The sequence below is a fragment of the Bufo bufo genome, chromosome 3 (genome assembly GCF_905171765.1).
Source record: "Bufo bufo chromosome 3, aBufBuf1.1, whole genome shotgun sequence".
In the NCBI taxonomy this organism is placed as follows: domain Eukaryota; kingdom Metazoa; phylum Chordata; class Amphibia; order Anura; family Bufonidae; genus Bufo; species Bufo bufo.
In genome coordinates this window covers 568,510,274-568,528,871 of record NC_053391.1, presented here as the reverse complement: position 1 = coordinate 568,528,871, position 18,598 = coordinate 568,510,274, and the positions used below count along the sequence as shown (strand labels likewise).

Sequence of the window (18,598 nt, the reverse complement as noted above, 5' to 3'; positions counted from 1 at the left end):
GAGAGAATAGTAAAGAATCGTTAATCTGAAGTGTTTAACTCAGCGATCTACATAGATTTTGTTACCCTGCCCTAAGCCCAGTGACACAGAAAAATAACTTTTATCCATCTGTTAGGTGGGCGGCGGTGGCCATTTTATGCATGTTCAGTGCACCAGCACAGCCTATGTGCATTTATGTCAGTCAAATACAAGCTAGAAATACTGCAACTATATTCTGGGTTTAAAAAAATCACCCATTTTTTGCAAGACCCTACATCTGTGGCCTTTGCAGCATTTTGTCAGTGTGAAATACAATCTTGAAATACTGCAATCATTTTCTGGGTTAAAAAAAGCACCCATTTTTGGCAATACCCTACATCTGGGGCCTATGCTGCATTTGTCAGTGTGAAATCTAATTTTGAAATACTGCAATAATTTTCTGGGTTTTAAAAAAACACCCTTTTTGGGCAAAATACTAAATTTGCGGCCTTTGCTGCATCTGTCAGTGTGAAATACACGTGTTAGATACTGCTGTTATATTCCGTTATTAAAAAAACACCCATTTTGGGCAAGATCCTAAATTTGCGGAGAATGAGGAGAGCGTTGAATAAGGGAAATGGCCCCGGTCGTGGTGCTGCTGGTGGAGCTCCTGTTGCAGGGAGAGGACGTGGTCAATTTGTACCAGCTACATGCACAAGTGAAACGCCTTCCTCAGGTGCGATTAGGCAACAGAACCTTCATCGTTATTTGGTCGGGCCTAATGCGGCTCTATGAATGGTGAGGCCAGAACAAGTACAGGCGATAGTAGATTGGGCTGCTGACAGTGTCTCCAGTTCCTTCACATTTTCTCCCACCCAGTCTCCTGCTGAAAGATCAGAGTTAGCACCTGCAGCCGATGTCCATCAGTCTTTCACCTCACCGCCTTGCAAATCAGCCAAGCAGTCTGAGCCCCAAGTCATTCAGCAGTCTCTTCTGCTTTTTGATGACTCTGCTAGCAGGGTTTCCCAGGGCCATCCACATAGCCCTGCCCCAGAAGTGGAAGAGATTGAGTGCACCGATGCCCAACCACTTATGTTTCAAGATGAGTACATGGGAGGACCACCGCAGCACGTCTCAGATGATGTCGGATAATGATGAAACACAGGTGCCAACTGCTGTGGCTTTCTGCAGTGTGCAGACTGACAAGGAGGGCAGGGGTGAAGACTGGGTGGAAGATGATGTGGAGGACAATTAGGTCATCAACCCCACATGGAATCAAGGTCATGCGAGTGACCTGTCTAGTTCGGAGGAAGAGGCGGTTGTCGCACAGAGCCACCAACACAGCAGAAGAGGGAGCAGGGTGCAAAAGTGGAGCGGCCGTCCCCTAGACAGTACGCTTGCTACTGCCCACCGCAGCAAGGGATCGAGCACACCAGAGCCAGCTCCAAGGAGTTCCCTGGCGTGGCAGTTCTTCAGACAATGTGCTGATGACAAGACACGAGTGGTTTGCACGCTGTGCAATCAGAGCCTGAAGTGAGGCATAAATGTTCTCAACCGGAGCACAACCTGCATGACCAGGCATCTAAGTGCAAAGCACGAGCTGCAGTGGAGTAGACACCTCAAAAACCAAGAAAGGTCTCTGGCTCCTCCGGCTTCCTCTTCTGCTGCAGTCTCTGCCTCTTCATCCACCTCTGGAGTGACAGTGGTGCCTGCAACCCCGCAAACAGAGGATCTGACAGAAAATCCACCATGTGGGTCACCAAGCATCTCCACAATGTCCCACGGAAGCGTTCAGCTCTCCATCTCCCAATTACTGGAGCGGAAGATGAAGTACCCCCCTACCCACCCGCGATCCCTGGCCCTGAATGCCAGCATTTCAAAATTACTGGCCTTTGAAATGCTGTCATTCCGTCTGGTGGAGATGGAGAGTTTTAAAATCCTTATGGCGGTGGCTGTCCCACAGTACGTCGTGCCCAGCTGCCACTACTTTTCCAGGCGAGCCATCCCTTCCCTGCATAACCAAGTGGGGGACAAAATCAGGTTTGCACTGCGCAACGCCATCTGTGGAAAGGTCCACCTAACTACGGATATGCAATGAGCAGGACACTGGGTAAGTGGGAATGCTATGCAGTGGGTCAGTTTATATATGTATACGTTTGTGACGCCAGTTGCAGCTAGCGCAGGTACTGTAGCAGGGCCCTTTAAGATGTTATAGCTCACGTACCAGGTGAGGAATGCCAGAGGGGGATAATGTCTGTGTAGTGTCAACGGTGTCTCCTACCTGTAGTACGGCTGGACTCCTGTATCCTGGCTCACATGCAACAAAATTGAGTGTGGTCAATAGGAGTAATTGAGGAACTTGAGTGATAGTAAATGAGATCCAGGCAGGACTATGATCCAACTTGTCTTTACTTAGAGGATGGCAACAGAAATCCATACAAGTTACAGCAATGAGTCTTTAGGTCCCAGCAGGTTTTGGCAATATGTGGCAGGAATCTATATGTATTCTGCATCTGATCATATGCCTAAAGAAACTGGCAGGTATCTATCTTCTGCTCTGTCTGAGGTCTGCTTAGTTTGGGCCTGACTAGCTGAACGAGGTATTTGGCTTCTCCTGGTCTCTGGATTTGGTACTCACAGGACTGCTCGCAGGGTATGATGTCTTCCTGGAGATCTGTAGTTCTGGAACTTGTTGCTTGCTTGTCAACCAGCTGGGATAGGTCACTCAGGCTGGGAAGATGGATCCTCAACCGAGGTTGGATCCAAGGTTGGAATCCCTGAAACTGGGAGCTCCTACCAACACAGCCTTCCCCAGGCAGGGGGCTGGTACACACTCACTAGAACTTTCGTTCTCCCCCATGAGGTAGGAAAATGGGAACACTCCACTCCTCCTCAGAAAGGGGGGAGCTAGCCTGGAATGCACTATTCCAGACTAGATATACTAACCTAGCTCTGGTCCACTACATATTGCTGCCACCTGTTGGCAGACAGGGAGATTACAGCAAATACATAATACAGGCCTGGAAAGTACATATGATGAAAGTGTACAGTTAAATCACATCAGATGGAAATACACATTTACACTTTAAATAATGCAGCAGGGGGAAAAGAGTTTAGTGACATACTCTGGGATGTTACAGATATGTGGACCAGTAAGCACGGTCAGGGCCGTTATATCTCCATAACAGCACACTGGGTAAATGTAGTGGTGGCTGGCCATGAGGCGGATAGCAGTTTGGCGCATGTCCTTCCACCACCGAGGATTGCAGAGCGCTTCAGTTTGCCTCCTGTTGCTTCCTCCTCCTACTCCGCTTCCTCGTCCTCTACCAGCTCCTCATCCGGTCAGCATAACACCTTCACCACCAACTTCAGCACAGCCAGGGGTAAACGACAGCAGGCAGTTTTAAAACGTATCTGTTTGGGGGACAAACCCCACACCGCGCAGGAGCTGTGGACGGGCATGGAACAACAGACCGATGAGTGGTTGGTGCCAGTGAGCCTCAAGCCAGGCCTGGTGGTGTGCGATAATGGGTAAAATCGCATAGCAGCTCTGGGACTAGCCGGTTTGCCGCACATCCCTTGCCTGGCGCATGTGCTGAATTTGGTGCAGAGGTTCCTTAAAAATGACCCCGATATGTCAGAGCTGCAGCAGAAAGTGCGGGCCGTCTCACCTTGCTGCTGCTCGCCTGTCAGCGCTGCAGCGTAACTTCGGCCTTCCCGCTAACCACCTCATATGAGACGTGCCCACAAGGTGGAACTCCACCTTGCACATGCTGGCCAGACTGTGCAAGCAGCAGGCGATAGTGGAGTTTCAGCTGCAGCACGCACGGGTGAGTCGCTCTGCGGAACAGCACCACTTCACCACCAATGACTGGGCCTCCATGCGAGACCTGTGTTCCTTGTTGCGCTGTTTCGAGTACTCCACCAACATGGCCAGTGCCAATAACGTCGTTCTCAGCGTTACTATCCCACTTCTATGCCTTCTTGAAAAAACGCTTCTGGTGATGATGGAAGAGGATGTGGCACAGGAGGAGGCGGAGGAAGAAGAGGGATCATTTCATAGGGTTTCCGGCCAGTCATTCACAAGTGGCTCCAAGGGTGGGTTCCTGCACTCTCAAACGCCAGGTACACAATTGTCCAGCCAGGACACAGTTCTGGAGGATGAGGAGGAGATGGAGGAGGAGGAACCGGGTTCACTGCAGGGTGGCACCCAAACCAGCTCATGGCCATTACTGGTGCGTGGCTGGGGGGGATACAGAGGATACAGACGATACACCTCCCACAGAGGACAGCTTGTCGTTGCCTCTGGGCAGCCTGGCATACATGAGCGATTACATGCTGCAGTGTCTCCGCAACGACCGCCGAGTTGCCCACATTCTAACTTGTGCTGATTACTGGGTGGCCACGCTGCTGGATCCCTGTTACAAGGACAATGTACCGTCCTTAATTCCATCACTGGAGCATGATCGTAAGATGCGCAAGTACAAGCGCACGCTGGTAGACGCGCTGCTGGTGGCATTACCACTTGACAGCGGGGGCACAGTGGAAGCACAAGGCGAAGGCAGGGGAGGAGGAAGAGGCCGCCAATGCAACTGGGGCACCGCCAGCACCTCAGAAGGCAGGGTTAGCATTAGTGTTGAGCGCGAATATTCGAATATCGAAAAATTTTTGCGAATATCGGCACTTCACTAATATTTCGAATATAGTGCTATAAATTCGATATTTCGAATATTTTTTTTTTTTTTTTTATTGTTATTTTTTTCTTTCCCACTTCCCAAAAGTAGTTCTTACCTGTCCTTAGGATTCCTGGCTTCCTGGCTGCTCCAGTCAGTGCCCGTTGCCGCTTCTGACGACTTCCGTGCTCATGGAGCGTCCTCATCACCATGGGAACGTCTCCATACTAGAATGTACTGTCGGATTTGAGAATCACGTTGAAATCGCAATTCGATTAATTCAAGTTATAATAATCAAATTGCGATTTCAACTTAGCACTGCTATATTCCATATTAGGCTAGAATTAACGAATATGGAATATAGCAGTGCTTAGTTGAAATCGCAATTCGATTATTATAACTTGAATTAATCGCATTGCTATTTCAACTTGGACCTGGTTTACTATGGTTGGCTTGGTAGAATTAGCGAATATGATGAATGTATTCGTCATATTCCTCAAAACGAAGATAACTAAGTATTCTCCATCTTCGTTTTAGCTCCATATTCGTCAACTTCGCTAATTCTAGCAATCAAATAGGAAAGTTGACTATAGAGACAGCTAAGTTTAATTCGCTATGCGATTACACTGCATGCAGAATTATTAGGCAAATGAGTATTTTGACCACATCATCCTCTTTATGCATGTTGTCTTACTCCAAGCTGTATAGGCTCGAAAGCCTACTACCAATTAAGCATATTAGGTGATGTGCATCTCTGTAATGAGAAGGGGTGTGGTCTAATGACATCAACACCCTATATTAGGTGTGCATAATTATTAGGCAACTTCCTTTCCTTTGGCAAAATGGGTCAAAAGAAGGACTTGACAGGCTCAGAAAAGTCAAAAATAGTGAGATATCTTGCAGAGGGATGCAGCACTCTTAAAATTGCAAAGCTTCTGAAGCGTGATCATCGAACAATCAAGCGTTTCATTCAAAATAGTCAACAGGGTCGCAAGAAGCGTGTGGAAAAACCAAGGCGCAAAATAACTGCCCATGAACTGAGAAGTCAAGCGTGCAGCTGCCAAGATGCCACTTGCCACAAGTTTGGCCATATTTCAGAGCTGCAACATCACTGGAGTGCCCAAAAGCACAAGGTGTGCAATACTCAGAGACATGGCCAAGGTAAGAAAGGCTGAAAGATGACCACCACTGAACAAGACACACAAGCTGAAATGTCAAGACTGGGCCAAGAAATATTTCAAGACTGATTTTTCTAAGGTTTTATGGACTGATGAAATGAGAGTGAGTCTTGATGGGCCAGATGGATGGGCCCGTGGCTGGATTGGTAAAGGGCAGAGAGCTCCAGTCCGACTCAGACGCCAGCAAGGTGGAGGTGGAGTACTGGTTTGGGCTGGTATCATCAAAGATGAGCTTGTGGGGCCTTTTCGGGTTGAGGATGGAGTCAAGCTCAACTCCCAGTCCTACTGCCAGTTTCTGGAAGACACCTTCTTCAAGCAGTGGTACAGGAAGAAGTCTGCATCCTTCAAGAAAAACATGATTTTCATGCAGGACAATGCTCCATCACACGCGTCCAAGTACTCCACATCGTGGCTGGCAAGAAAGGGTATAAAAGAAGAAAATCTAATGACATGGCCTCCTTGTTCACCTGATCTGAACCCCATTGAGAACCTGTGGTCCATCATCAAATGTGAGATTTACAAGGAGGGAAAACAGTACACCTCTCTGAACAGTGTCTGGGAGGCTGTGGTTGCTGCTGCACGCAATGTTGATGGTGAACAGATCAAAACACTGACAGAATCCATGGATGGCAGGCTTTTGAGTGTCCTTGCAAAGAAAGGTGGCTATATTGGTCACTGATTTGTTTTTGTTTTGTTTTTGAATGTCAGAAATGTATATTTGTGAATGTTGATATGTTATATTGGTTTCACTGGTAAAAATCAATAATTGAAATGGGTATATATTTGTTTTTTGTTAAGTTGCCTAATAATTATGCACAGTAATAGTCACCTGCACACACAGATATCCCCCTAAAATAGCTAAAACTAAAAACAAACTAAAAACTACTTCCAAAAATATTCAGCTTTGATATGAATGAGTTTTTTGGGTTCATTGAGAACATGGTTGTTGTTCAATAATAAAATTAATCCTCAAAAATACAACTTGCCTAATAATTCTGCACTCCCTGTATATTACTTTGATTTAAAAAAAAAAAATTGAATAGTTATAAATAATTCTTGATTATTATAATGATTCTATTTATTAAAAAAAAGCAAAGTAATATAATCGCATAGCGAATCAAACACAGCTGTCTCTATAGTCAACCTTCCTATTTGATTGCTAGAATTAGCGAAGTTGACGAATAGGTTGCTAAAACGAAGATGGAGAATACTTCGTTATCTTCGTTTTGAGGAATATGACGAATACATTTGTCATATTCGCTAATTCTACCAAGCCAACCATAGTAAACCAGGTCCAAGTTGAAATAGCAATGCGATTAATTCAATTTATAATAATCGAATTGCGATTTCAACTTAGCACTGCTATATTCCATATTCGTTAATTCTAGCCTAATATGTAATATAGCAGTGCTAAGTTGAAATCGCAATTCGATTATTGTAACTTGAATTAATCGAATTGCGATTTCAACTTAGACCTGGTTTACTATGGTTGGCTTGGTAGAATTAGCGAATATGACGAATGTATTCGTCATATTCCTCAGAACGAAGATAACAAAGTATTCTCCATCTTCGTTTTAGCTACCTATTCGTCAACTTCGCTAATTCTAGCAATCAAATAGGAAGGTTGACTATAGAGACAGCTGTGTTTAATTCGCTATGCGATTATATTACTTTGCTTTTTTTTTATAAATAGAATCATTATAATAATCAAGAATTTAACTATTCAATATTTTTTTTTAAAAAGCAAAGTAATATAATCGCATAGCGAATTAAACGTAGCTGTCTCTATAGTCAACTTTCCTATTTGATTGCTAGAATTAGCAAAGTTGACGAATAGGTGGCTAAAACGAAGATGGAGAATATTTTGTTATCTTCGTTTTGAGGAATATGACGAATACATTCGTCATCTTCGCTAATTCTAGATATCAAACCAATAGGAAAGTAGCCTTAAGTTAAAATCGCAATACGCGATTATTTAAATCGCATATTAATCGCGAATTTCGTCGAAATCGAATATGGCACCTGCCGCTCATCACTAGTTAGCATGGCTGAAATGTGGAAAAGCTTTGTCAGCACGCCACAACAACCAGCACCACCAGCTGATATGGAACGTCTTAGCAGGAGGCAGCATTTCAGCAACATGGTGGAGCAGTATGTGTGCACACGCCTACACATACTGAATGATGGGTCTGCCCCCTTCAACTTCTGGGTCTCCAAATTGGGCATATGGCCTGAGCTTCCCCTTTACGCCTTGGATGTGCTGGCCTGCCCTGCAGTAAGGGTGATTCAAGTCCTTATCTTCTACACACAAGTGATGCAACAGATGGCCTATCTGTCCTTGAAGTAATGGTGAGGCTGCCAGAAGCTAATAAATCCTTCACTTGATACAAAGGCGCCTAGAGCCTGGAAAAATAGCTATTGTCCTTCCTTTGTCTTTCCACAATAAACTTAGTAAAATCCACTTGGCCCTCTGGAAGAGTAGACTGTAGAATATAGACTTCACCTCTGTTCCTTGCTTGACACGGAGACAATGAATTGGCTCCTCTGGGCCGTAAAGCCCTATAGAGCGAGCTGAGAGGAGGGGGTCCTCTCCTTAACCCCTTGCTCCTCACTCCATCTCCTTCAATTCTTTGGTCTGGCTGACATCATTTATTTGACCTTTCTTCTGATCTGTCAGAAGGAAGGAAAAATGTTTTAGATCCACTCCTGTTTTTTTTGGGCATTAGCAATACTGATGAATTATTGAGCAAATGCTGACCGAGTGAAGGCATATGCTCCACAGACAAGATGCGTTTTTTGGGGGGTTATTGTTCTGATGGATCAGAGGAAGGGCAAATTAATCAGTGACATCAACACAAACTTACTGCTGACACCCTCTCCCCTCTGTCGGGGGCTCTACTTTTGTATAAGCATTTAATAGAACAGGTTCTGTAGACATCTATGTGGAATCATCTGGCGACTGTGTAAAAGGAGTGCGCTTCTTCTTGGCACTAACATTGACCTGTAAGGCTGAGTTCATACTTGAGTTATTTGGTCAGTTTTAGCCCCGTGACTGCCCTAATAAGTTAAGTGTGCAGTGATTCTAAGAGCGACGACGGTCATCTGTATGTCATACGGACTCACAGTATTTCACTACCAAAGCAGACTCCCTATGCGTGTTACTACAAGGCGCACTGTTCTACACCACTATAAAGGCTCTCAGCAGCCAGGAAATAGCTGTTTTTTAACATAATTCTCTGTGAATATATTCGGATTGAAACAAATTTTTCCTGAAAAATCTGGCGAATCAAATTTTTTAAACATTTGCTTATCTCTAGTGGTTAGGTCCCAAGGTCCGGGTATCACTTATATTCTTCCACCTCATTCTGAATAAAATAACCCCCTCCTCCATGAAAATAGTGTATAGATGAAAAACACAAATTCCCACACTGGTGGATGATAATATCATTCTCTACTTAAATGAAATTAATGACGGCTATACATAATTCTCCAGTCCTATTTACTTAACTATACAAAATGGGCAGGGCTCTATCTATGGCTTGTCCCAGGTGTCAGTTTTGACACAAACCTCTGACATATGCTCTGGACGTGCCATCAGATTGCTTCATTGTGTTATTGGGTTACTCTTCACTTTTATAACTTTTATAACTGTTTTGTACCATTATGCTACTACTGTCTTGATATGATGGTATTTTTGTCAGATTCTTGGACACATGTTATGTCTTGTTATCTGATATGTTGCTTTTATCATCTTTCAATAAAATCAGTTTAAAGGCTATGTACACCTTTTGGAGGCAATTTTTGCTTGATTGCATTTTCCTCATTCTTGGCTGAAAATCATATTTTCAATTTGCCTTTATTAAAAATATTGAACCGTTCTGTCACAAAGGTTTAGGGCTAACTGTTTTTCTAGCTGTGTGACTGGTACTTTCGCTTTCACTTTATGCTGGTCATCTAACCCTTATTTCTATACTACGAAGATGTTATAAACATTATTAATGCCAAATTTTTATCAATAAGATATGGATTGAGCTTTGAGTGTTTATAAGGTCAGAGAGCAGAGATAAGAAGTCCATCTGCTCCCCAGATGACCGAAAAAAAGAAAAATCCACAGGCAGGTAGTAGAGCATGTCAGCTCTGTGCAAAAAAAGGATTCCGCATTGTTAATAAATATCCATTGAAAAAAATAATTTTTAGCTTAAAGGGCTTCTGTCACCCCATTAAACCGTTTTTTTTTTTCTTTACTAATAATCCCTACACTGCGATCTCAGCATATATAAGCTAATTAATGATTTTCGTTCAGTAGAATTTGCTAAAAATCGATTTTTATAATATGTAAATTACCTTGCTACCAGCAAGTAGGGCGGCTACTTGCTGGTAGCAGCCGCATCCTCCGATCGTAATGACGCCCCCTCGGCTTGTTGATTGACAGGGCCAGCGGATAGGATCTTTCTCTGCTGGCCCTGCCTGTTACCATTCAAAATCTGGCGCCTGCGCCGCGGCCGTACATATCTTCAATCTGCGCAGGCGCACTGAGAGGTGGCCACTCACTCGGCCGCTCCATCCTCAATGCGCCTGCGCCGATGACGTCACATCTACACCCGGCGCAGGCGCATTGAGGAGCAAGCGGCCGAGTGAGTGGCCGCCTCTCAGTGCGCCTGCGCAGATTGAAGATACGTACGGCCGCGGCGCAGGCGCCAGATTTTGAATGGTAACAGGCAGGGCCAGCAGAGAAAGATCCCATCCGCTGGCCCTGTCAATCAACAAGCCGAGGGGGCGTCATTACGATCGGAGGATGCGGCTGCTACCAGCAAGTAGCCGCCCTACTTGCTGGTAGCAAGGTAATTTACATATTATAAAAATCGATTTTTAGCAAATTCTACTGAACGAAAATCATTAATTAGCTTATATATGCTGAGATCGCAGTGTAGGGATTATTAGTAAAGAAAAAAAAAAAAAACGGTTTAATGGGGTGACAGAAGCCCTTTAAGCTAAAAATTATTTTTTTCAATCAACAAGCCGAGGGGGCGTCATTACGATCGGAGGATGCGGCTGCTACCAGCAAGTAGCCGCCCTACTTGCTGGTAGCAAGGTAATTTACATATTATAAAAATCGATTTTTAGCAAATTCTACTGAACGAAAATCATTAATTAGCTTATGTATGCTGAGATCGCAGTGTAGGGATTATTAGTAAAGAAAAAAAAAAAAACGGTTTAATGGGGTGACAGAAGCCCTTTAAAATAAGTACAATGCAATAATAAAAAAAATTGCACCAAAGGTGTACATAGTCTTTATAAAAAAAAGTACACTGGCAACTGAATGGGACGAAGGAGCTGTGATTACACCTCCTCGCCCCTGCAATGTCGACGGTGAGCAGGTAAACAATTAATAGAACACTGCGCTCACAGGAGCACTGCATTCTCTTCCTACAGCTGATCAGTGGGGGTGCCAGGCGTCCGATCTCCCCCCACAGATCTGATATTAATGACCTAGGATAGGTCATTAATATGGAGAAAGCAGAAAACCCCCTTTAAGGCTGCTTTCACATCAGCATTTTGGCTTTCCGGTTCTGACATCTGGCAGAGGATCTCAAAACCGGGCCAAAACTGTTCAGTTTTGTCCCCATTCATTGTTAATATGGACAAAACTGATCAGGATGCATCAGTTCCATTTTGTTGCATTTTCTGTCCAGTCTGCAAAGGGGAATAAACCGGATACAGCATGATCAATGTAAGTCAATGGTACAGAATCCGATTAAATTCACCCCCCATTGACTTACAATAATTTTAATGGGGAATCCAGTTTTATTCCGTTTCGATTTATACAACGGCATATGAACGGAACGGACGCATAGTGTTGTATTAAATGAAACGGATCCGTTTTATTAAGGTTTTCAGATCCTCTGCCAGATCTCAAAACCTGAATGAAAAACAGTGATGTGAAAGTGGCCTAATGCTGGATTTCATTGCTTCTGCAACTTTATTTGAAGAGGACCTTTCATGGGTCCAGACTTTATAATTCTCCCGCCCTGTATCATAAGTTTCGCATCGGAACAGGGAGGAGGAGACTGCCCGACTTCTCAATGGGAGTCTCCTTCTCTCTGGCTGTGAGCTGTCCAATCACAGTGGAGAGCGTCACAGCCAGGGAGAAGGTGAGGGTTTTTTTGTTTTTTTTTCTCCCTGACTGTGACGCTCTCTACTGCGATTAAACAGCGCTACAGCCAGGTAGAAGGAGACTCCGATTGAGAAACAGGGCAGTCTCCTCCCTGTTCCGATGTGAAAATTAGCATACAAGGCGGGAGAATTTAACGGGGGCCACAGCGGGCGAACGGAGCGGCGCCCAGAAGAAATAGTAAGTGCAGTCAGATCCCTGCACTATGCCCTACATATCCTGATACTTGGTTTATAAAGTCTGGACCCATGAAAGGTCTTCTTTAATTAGTGACTCATTTTTACTTGTTGTGCCTAACAGTAAGTAGGTTTTGGAAAATTACGTTTTTGATAAACAAGTTTTTTTTCCTCACTGTTCCCTGTGTATTTTACAGGCGTGAAATGAAGGTATTTGGGGTCAAGGTATGCATTATCGAACCTGGCTTTTTTAATACACAAATTACAAGTGCAGAGTTGTTAAAAAAAAGTGCAAAAACCAGCTGGGACAGCACTTCAGAGGAAGTCAGAAAAAGCTATGGAGAGGCATTTTTTCAAAAGTGTGAGTATTTTACATCAAAATATATACATTAAGGCCTCATGCACAAAGCCATCACAGATGGATCAAACCCCCATTCAACTTGAATGGGTCCGTGATCCGTCCACAGCGCAAAATAAAATAGAACAAGTTCCACACCGCACCTTCCAGATTGCGGACCGATTCAAGTAAATGGGTCCGCATCTGTGATGCGGTGTGCACATAGCCGGGGCCCCTATATTATGGATCCGCTGTTTGCGGGCCGCAATACAAGCATGGCCAGACAACGGCTGTGTCCATAAGGCCTAATAATCTAATGGATTACCATCAACATTTTAATCGCAGAGAGGATAATGTTGGGGCTACACGATGATCTTGGCCATGACACCTGTCAAACAACCAAAGACCACATTTATAGCAGTGCAGCCAGCGTGATTCTCAAGTTGCTGAGACAGCGGCTCCAGAATTGCAAAAATCCTGATTCTGGGGAGGGTCACGCTGTAACCCCATTCAGTTCAATGGCTGCATTGCTACAAAACTGTCCTTGGTCATCCAACAGGTGTCACTGCCAAAATCGCTGCGTAAACCCAGCCTTAAAGGGGTTTTCTGTGATTTGACGGTGATCAATCTTCAGGATAGATCATCAGTATCTGATCGGTGGGGGTCTGACACTTGGGACCCCCGCTGATGAGCTGTTTGAGAAGGCACTGGTGCACTGCGGCCTTCTCTGTGCTTACCAAGCACAGCTCCCAACATTGTATAGCGGCTGTGCTTGGTATCGCACTCAGACCCATTCACTTCAATGAGTGCGATACCAAGCATAGCCGCTAAACAATGTATGGCGCTCTGCTTGGTAAGCTGCGTGAAGGACGTGGCGCTCACTGAAGCGCTGATTCCTTCTTAAACAGGTGATCATCGGCGGTCCTGGGGATAAGTCATCAGTATCAAAATCTCGGAAAACCCCTTTAATTATTACTGATTTCAATTTTAGGCCCCTTTCACACGAGCAAGTTTTCTACGTGGGTGCAATGATTGATGCGAACGCATTGCGCCCGCACGGAATCCGGACCCATTCATTTAAAGGGATTCTGTCATCAGAATTTAGGCCTATAACCTAAACATATGGCGAGGTCCCTACTAATACACTGAATCGCCTGTGGCTCTATAATCGTATAAAACAGGTTTATATCACCTGTCACTCACGTCACAAATGTGTCCATGGGGACGTCTCATGATGCAGGGTGCCCTGCTGCAGCCATCTCGTTTTGGTGCCCAGCGCCGCCTTCTGAATTGGAATCGCCGCCCTCCCTTTCATTAGAGCCGCCTACCTCAGTTCATCGCCGCCTCTCTAACGTCAGCGCCGCCTCTGAAATCGTCCGCTCTCCTCAGGTTATACCTAGTGCGCACGCGCAGTATCTGGCTGAGGAGAGCGGACGTTAGAGAGGCGGCGATGAACTGAGGTAGGCGGCTCTAATGAAAGGGAGGGCGGCGATTTCAATTCAGAAGGCGGCGCTGGGCACCTAAACGAGATGGCTGCAGCCGAGCACCCTGCATCATGAGACGTCCCCTTGGACACATTTGTGACATGAGTGACAGGTGATATAAACCTGTTTTATACGATTATAGAGCCACAGGCGCATTTGATAAGGTCACTTTAGGATTCAGTGTATTAGTAGGGACCTCGCCATATGTTTAGGTTATAGGCCTAAATTCTGATGACAGAATCCCTTTAATGGGTCTGTGTACATGAGCGGTGGTTTTCACGCATCAATTTTGCATTGTGTGAAAATCACAGCATGTTCTATATTCTGTGATTTTTCACGCAACGCTGGCCCCATAGAAGTGAATGGGGCTGCGTAAAAATCTCTTCGCATCTGCGAGCAAGTGTGGATGAAATGCGATTTTCATGGATGGTTGCTAAGAGATGTAGTTTGTAAACATTACATTCGCGCGTGCAAAACGCAGTAAATCGCATTGCAGCCGCTCGATAAAAACTGAACAACTGAACGCGATCGCAAGCAAAACTGAATGGCTTTGTTTGCGAAATCGCGCAGTTTTCACTGAACGTATCCAGACAGAATCCAGACACGCTCGTCTGCAAGGGGCCTTAGGCCTCTTTCACACGAGCGTGATGGATTAGGTCCGGTTGCGTTCAGTGAAACTCGCTCTATTTTGCAAGCAAGTTCAGTCAGTTTTGTCTGCGATTGCGTTCAGTTGTTCAGTTTTTTCCGCGCGGGTGCAATGCGTTTTGATGCGTTTTTCACGCGCGTGATAAGAAACTGAAGGTTTACAAACAACATCTCTTAGCAACCATCAGTGAAAAACGCATCGCACCTGCACTTGCTCGCAGATGCAATGCGTTTTTCACGCAGCCCCATTCACTTCTATGGAGCCAGGGCTGCGTGAAAAACGCAGAATATAGAACATGCTGTGATTTTTACGCAACGCAGAACTGATGCATGAAAAAAACACTCATGAACACAGACTCATTGAAATGAATAGGTCAGGATTCAGTGCGGGTCCTATGCGTTCACGTCACGCGTTGCACCCGTGCGGAAAACTCGCTCGTGTGAAAGGGGCCTTAGGCTACTTTCACACTTGCGGCAGAGAGATCCGGCAAGCAGTTCCGTCGCCGGAACTGCCTGCCGGATCAGGCAAAATGTATGCTAACTGATGGCATTAGTAAGACTGATCAGGATCCTGATCAGTCTTAAAAATGCCTGATCAGTCGAAAAAATGCATTGAAATGCCGGATCCGTCTTTCCGGTGTCATCCGGCAAAAACGGATCCGGCATTTATTTTTTCACCTTTTTTTCAGTCTGCGCATGCGCATACCGGAAGGACGGATCCGGCATTCCGGTATTCTGAATGCCGGATCCGGCACTAATACATTCCTATGGGAAAAAATGCCTGATCCGGCATTCAGGCAAGTCTTCAGTTTTTTTAGCCGGAGATAAAACCGTAGCATGCTACGGTTTTCTCTTTTGCCTGATCAGTCAAAACGACTGAACTGAAGACATACTGATGCAAACTGAACGGATTACTCTCCATTCAGAATGCATGGGGCTATGCCTGATCAGTTCTTTTCCGGTATAGAGCCCCTGTGACGGAACTCTATGCCGGAAAAGAAAAACGCAAGTGTGAAAGTAGCTTTACTCTGTCCCCTGTAGTCACAAATAATTATAGCTGAAGTGAGCAATCATAACATCTACAGTATGGTCAACAACCATTTTGAATTATTATTATATGCCCCTTCCCCTGAATATTTCATAATAGTTATGCATAGGAAGATCAGATGAAAACATTTTTGTTGTGATGTTCTTGATTCCTAATCAGATGTCTTTAGCAGTTATGTCAGGAGCTTAAATGTTGCAAATGGATATCCATCGTATAAATGGCTATTCCATTACAACAGGTCTTAAAAGTATTATAAGTAGGGATCTGACCTCTGGAACGTCAGAAACCTACTATCCATTCCAACCCTTTTTGCTGCCCCTCAAATCAACAGTCAGAAACTAGGACTAGACAAGACTCCAACATCTAATAATGTAAAGGTATCCATAATCACAATCACTTTACAAACTACAATAACTTTGTGGTTTTTGTAAAACTGTTGAGCAAACTTGTGTTTTTCAAGTTCAGTGTACAAGGTTTGGGTTATCTAAGAATTTTGTTATGGATTCCGCTACCACGGACCATAAGTTATGGTCCGTGGTAGTGGAATCCATAACAGAATTCTTAGATAACCCGAACCCGAACCTTGTATGCCGAACTCGAAAACACAAGTTATCCCAACACTAGACATGAGATAAGCCACAGACCTGGACATACTGTAAATGGAGAAGAAAACAGAACACATAGGATTTTCTTTGATCTAATCAGTACTCTCATATTTATAGGTATGCACATGGTCGATGTAATGTCCCCATTGTGTAACAAAGACCTGTCGCTGGTCACAAACTGCATGGAGCATGCTCTGACTGCCGTTTACCCCTGGACACGTTACTCCGCCGGATGGGATGCCACGCTCTTCTACTTACCACTTTCCTATTTACCTACAGTGATCTCTGACTTTATACTCACCATTGGAATGCCTAGACCAGCAGATGCTATCTGATGATTCTTCTGAAATCCCACAGCTTCATAGTTGATAACTTTCTGATATTATTTTAATGGGGCCATTTATCAAACTGATGTAAAGTAGACCTGGCTTAGTTTCCCATAGCAACAAATCAGATTCCACCTTTTATTTTGACGGCTCCTTTGGAAAATGAAAGGCGGTTTCTGATTGGTTGCTATAGGCAACTAAGCCAGCTCTACTTTACATCAGTTTGATAAATGACCCCATAGGTTTTGAGATACAGTACTAAAAAAGTAGTGAGGTCATGTCTAAACTGCACAAGCTTGGTGTAGGAAAATGATCTCGGAGCAGAATTTGTTTTATTTTTTTATTGTTTCATATGAACTTTGCAATACTTGTGAAGTGAAAACTATTTTCCACCCTTACAGTCGACCAATAGTTTCCTCTGTATGGGTGTATCTGTATAAAGCACTTTGGGTTTTCCACATTAAAGTGCTGTGTACCAGGTAACATAACACATGTTGGTACTGTCAAATGCAATATTTGATTTATTTAGAAACTTTGTTTTTGTTTGTGATACATAAGCATACAGAGTAATTAAATCTATATATTGATGAATAATGACTCTTGAATGTCATACATGCTGGAGATTTTATTTGATGGCGTCATTTATTGCTTATAGGTTTTATTACAATAAATAATGCCCTATACCCTAAATAATGATTTGTTACCCACAGGGACGTAGCTTAAGGCTCACGGGCCCTGGTGCAAGAGTTCAGATTGGGGCCCCCCTTCCCTCATTGCTTAGTAGCCAGGGGCCGGGAAGCACATATTCTTCTTGCTGCCCGAGACAAAAATTTAACCCCCACCCCATGCCAAATTCTTGATCTAACCCCTTTCCTCCAGCCAGCCAGAACTTGACCAGAATGCACTTTCTATAATAAGTGTCTTCTTATACGGCACAAGGGTCTTTAGATCCCCTCGGGCTCCTGGGCCCAGTAGTGACTGCTACCTCTGCACCCCTTATAGCTACGCCCCTGGTTACCCACTTACTGCCTATCTCACAACTTTCCGATAACTGTGTCTGTGAATATGATGCCTATCCAAGCCTCGGAAGTGTAACCTGACCCCAAAACAAAATATGTAATGGTTACCAAACTATCACACATAAAATGCCCATATATATTAGATGAGAGACAGCCAAACCCGTTGACTTGGGTGGCATCACAGTGAAGTATCATACAGCACATTATGGAGTCTGTGAGACAGTGAAGTACGGAGCTGCAGGAGACCACATATATACAGCCTCATGCACACAGATCTACTATTTGCATGATGCCTCCATGCCTGATGGTTAAATAACACATTTCTCCAGGAGTCTTGGCAGCAGTTATTAAAAGGGTAGTCTTCACTTCAGCAAATAGCATTTATTATGTAGAGGAAGTTAATATAAGGCACTTACTAATATATTGTCATTATCCATATTGCTTCCTTTGCTGGCTGGATTTATTTTTCCATCACAAGAAAAAACACTACCCTTTGTGGGCTCCCAAAGCCAAAACTTTTTGCTATAGTGTGCAAGCTTGACCACCACAGATGGATTGCAGGGTGGTCATAACCATGGAAACCAGCAATGTATAATGTGATGGAAAAATGAATCAAGCCAGCAAAGGAGGCAATATGGACAATCACAATACATTAGTAAGTGTGTTCTGCCTCCAGCAGAGATTCATTTCAGTTCATGTCTATTTATTTAATTTCTAATTCCTTCTGCTGCAATTTCTGTATTCCTGTAGTTATTAGTTAGGTAACAGCACCATCTAACGTGGTAAAAATATATTGCACCCTGTTTTCTTGTTAATTAAGATTATTGCTTTGTGGGAGGTGTTACGCATTGTGGGTAGTGCAAGGCATTCTGGGAAGAAGAAGCCCCAGTCTTCAGTCTACATACAGACTACAGGACATCAGCAGAGCTGTTCCATGTAGTTCTCCTTCTTAAACTCCACCATCTTTGTGCAAGTAT

General features: G+C 44.2%; 1 protein-coding gene across 1 annotated transcript in view; it reads left to right on the top strand.

The window, feature by feature from the left end:
- LOC120996031 (retinol dehydrogenase 7-like) overlaps window positions 1-17,025 on the top strand; it is a 59,381-nt gene extending 42,356 nt beyond the window's left edge. Inside the window, exons 4-5 of the mRNA XM_040425687.1 lie at window positions 12,355-12,518; window positions 16,394-17,025. Of these exons, the coding sequence (XP_040281621.1) occupies window positions 12,355-12,518; window positions 16,394-16,611 (382 nt within the window). The 3' untranslated portion in view covers window positions 16,612-17,025. The remainder of the gene's footprint in view (window positions 1-12,354; window positions 12,519-16,393) is intronic.
- The last annotated feature ends 1,573 nt before the right edge of the window (window positions 17,026-18,598 follow it).